This window comes from Onthophagus taurus, chromosome 8, assembly GCF_036711975.1.
Source record: "Onthophagus taurus isolate NC chromosome 8, IU_Otau_3.0, whole genome shotgun sequence".
In the NCBI taxonomy this organism is placed as follows: Eukaryota; Metazoa; Arthropoda; class Insecta; order Coleoptera; family Scarabaeidae; genus Onthophagus; species Onthophagus taurus.
The window spans coordinates 10059881-10061519 of NC_091973.1; the positions used below are offsets into that span (position 1 = coordinate 10059881).

The window sequence follows — 1639 nt, forward strand, 5'->3', positions numbered from 1 at the left end:
TGTATCATTTCTTCCTGAACGTACCGGCTGGTTTTAAAATAATAGAAGCTCCGCAACAACCGATTTACTTACCTGTTACAACGAACGTGATTAGTACATTAATAGTACGCATACTTGATCAGGACGGTCAGTTGGTAAACTTCAGAGACGAAGAAGTGACCGTGAGAGTGCACTTGAAATCGGTGTGAGTAGTAGGGTATTTAATATGGGTATAGTGTACGACGTTCGAAGAAAAGCACAGGAAAATCTGGGTGATAGAGTAATGTATAAAACGGTACGAAAGGATGTAAAACCTAACAGTAAGCGAAAATCAACTACCCAGTTAACACGCGTCAATCGTCAGTATTTAAGCAACTTAGGTTTTCAACTACTATAAATGGACTCCTTAAACGTCACGGAGAAAATAAAAGTAGATAACTCGATTGTAAGTTACGAATATCATTCCCATCAACCGTTTGGTTCTACTAGCTTCGGTAACAATGATGAAATTCGTATAGGCATACCCGAAATAGACAATTACACATTGCCTCATGAAAGTTTTTTGTATGTGGAAGGGAGCGTACGTAAACTGGATGCGAGTGGTAAAGCAACAAAAGATGCTAGTGCAACTGCAAAATTGATAAATAATCCTGTAGCGTTTATGTTCAGTGATATTCGCTATCTTATAAATGGTGTTCAAATAGATGGAGTGAGAAACGTGGGGTTAACATCATGTATGAAAGGATACTTTTCGTATACCCCTCACGATATAATAAAGTTGGCGAACGCAGGTTGGAACATGGGCGAGGATCTGCTAGGTCAAGTGGTCCCAACATCCCCTGTAACGGATGCAATAATGGATAAAAATGGAAATTTTGGATTGAGTGTACCGCTAAAGACATTAATAGGGTTTGCTGAAGATTTTAAAACAATTGTGATGAATGTGAGACAAGAGCTAGTGTTAATTCGTAATAATGATGATAATGATGTGCTTGTGAATACGGTAGAAGAACCGTTACAGTTAAAAATCGATAAAGTTGTGTGGAGAATGCCCCATCTAGCCGTAGGCTTACGAGAACAATTAGCTCTAACAAAAATAGCAGGACGAAATATTGATCTGCAAATACCTTTTCGCAGTTGGGAAGTACATGAATATCCTTCTTTACCTCAAACAACAAAGCATTCATGGGCTGTGAAAACAGCTCCGCAGTTGGAAACACCTAGATTTATAATAATTGGGTTTCAAACAAAGAAGAAAGGAAAACAGTTGGCGAACATGGCAACCTTTGATAATGTAAAACTCACCAATTTGACGGTATTCCTAAACGGTGAACGCTACCCATACGATAATCTGAACGTGGACTTTGATAGTAATCGTGTCGCAGTGTTATATGACATGTATACACGCTTTCTAAAGTCCTACTATGGGAAGGAAGGAGAACCATTACTCACTCCGAAACAATTTATTGAAAATTATCCACTGATTGGAATTGATTGTACATATCAAGCAGAAGCGCTACACAAAAGTGGGGTAGAAATACGGATAGAATTTACGACAAAAAATCCGATTCCTGATGGTACCACAGCATACTGTTTAGTTTTACATGATAAGGCGTTTCAATATTCTCCACTAACAAAAATCGTCAAACAAATGACTTGA

General features: G+C 38.2%; 1 protein-coding gene across 1 annotated transcript; it reads left to right on the plus strand.

Moving 5' to 3' along the window:
• The first annotated feature begins 376 nt into the window (after nucleotides 1–376).
• Nucleotides 377–1639, plus strand: LOC139431052 (uncharacterized). Its single transcript, XM_071198623.1, has one exon. The coding sequence runs from the start codon at nucleotides 377–379 to the stop codon at nucleotides 1637–1639; it is 1263 nt and encodes a 420-aa protein (XP_071054724.1).

Excerpts from the sequence above, each read along its gene's own strand:
- LOC139431052 (XM_071198623.1), top strand. The coding sequence starts at position 377 with ATGGACTCCTTAAACGTCACGGAGAAAATAAAAGTAGATAACTCGATT.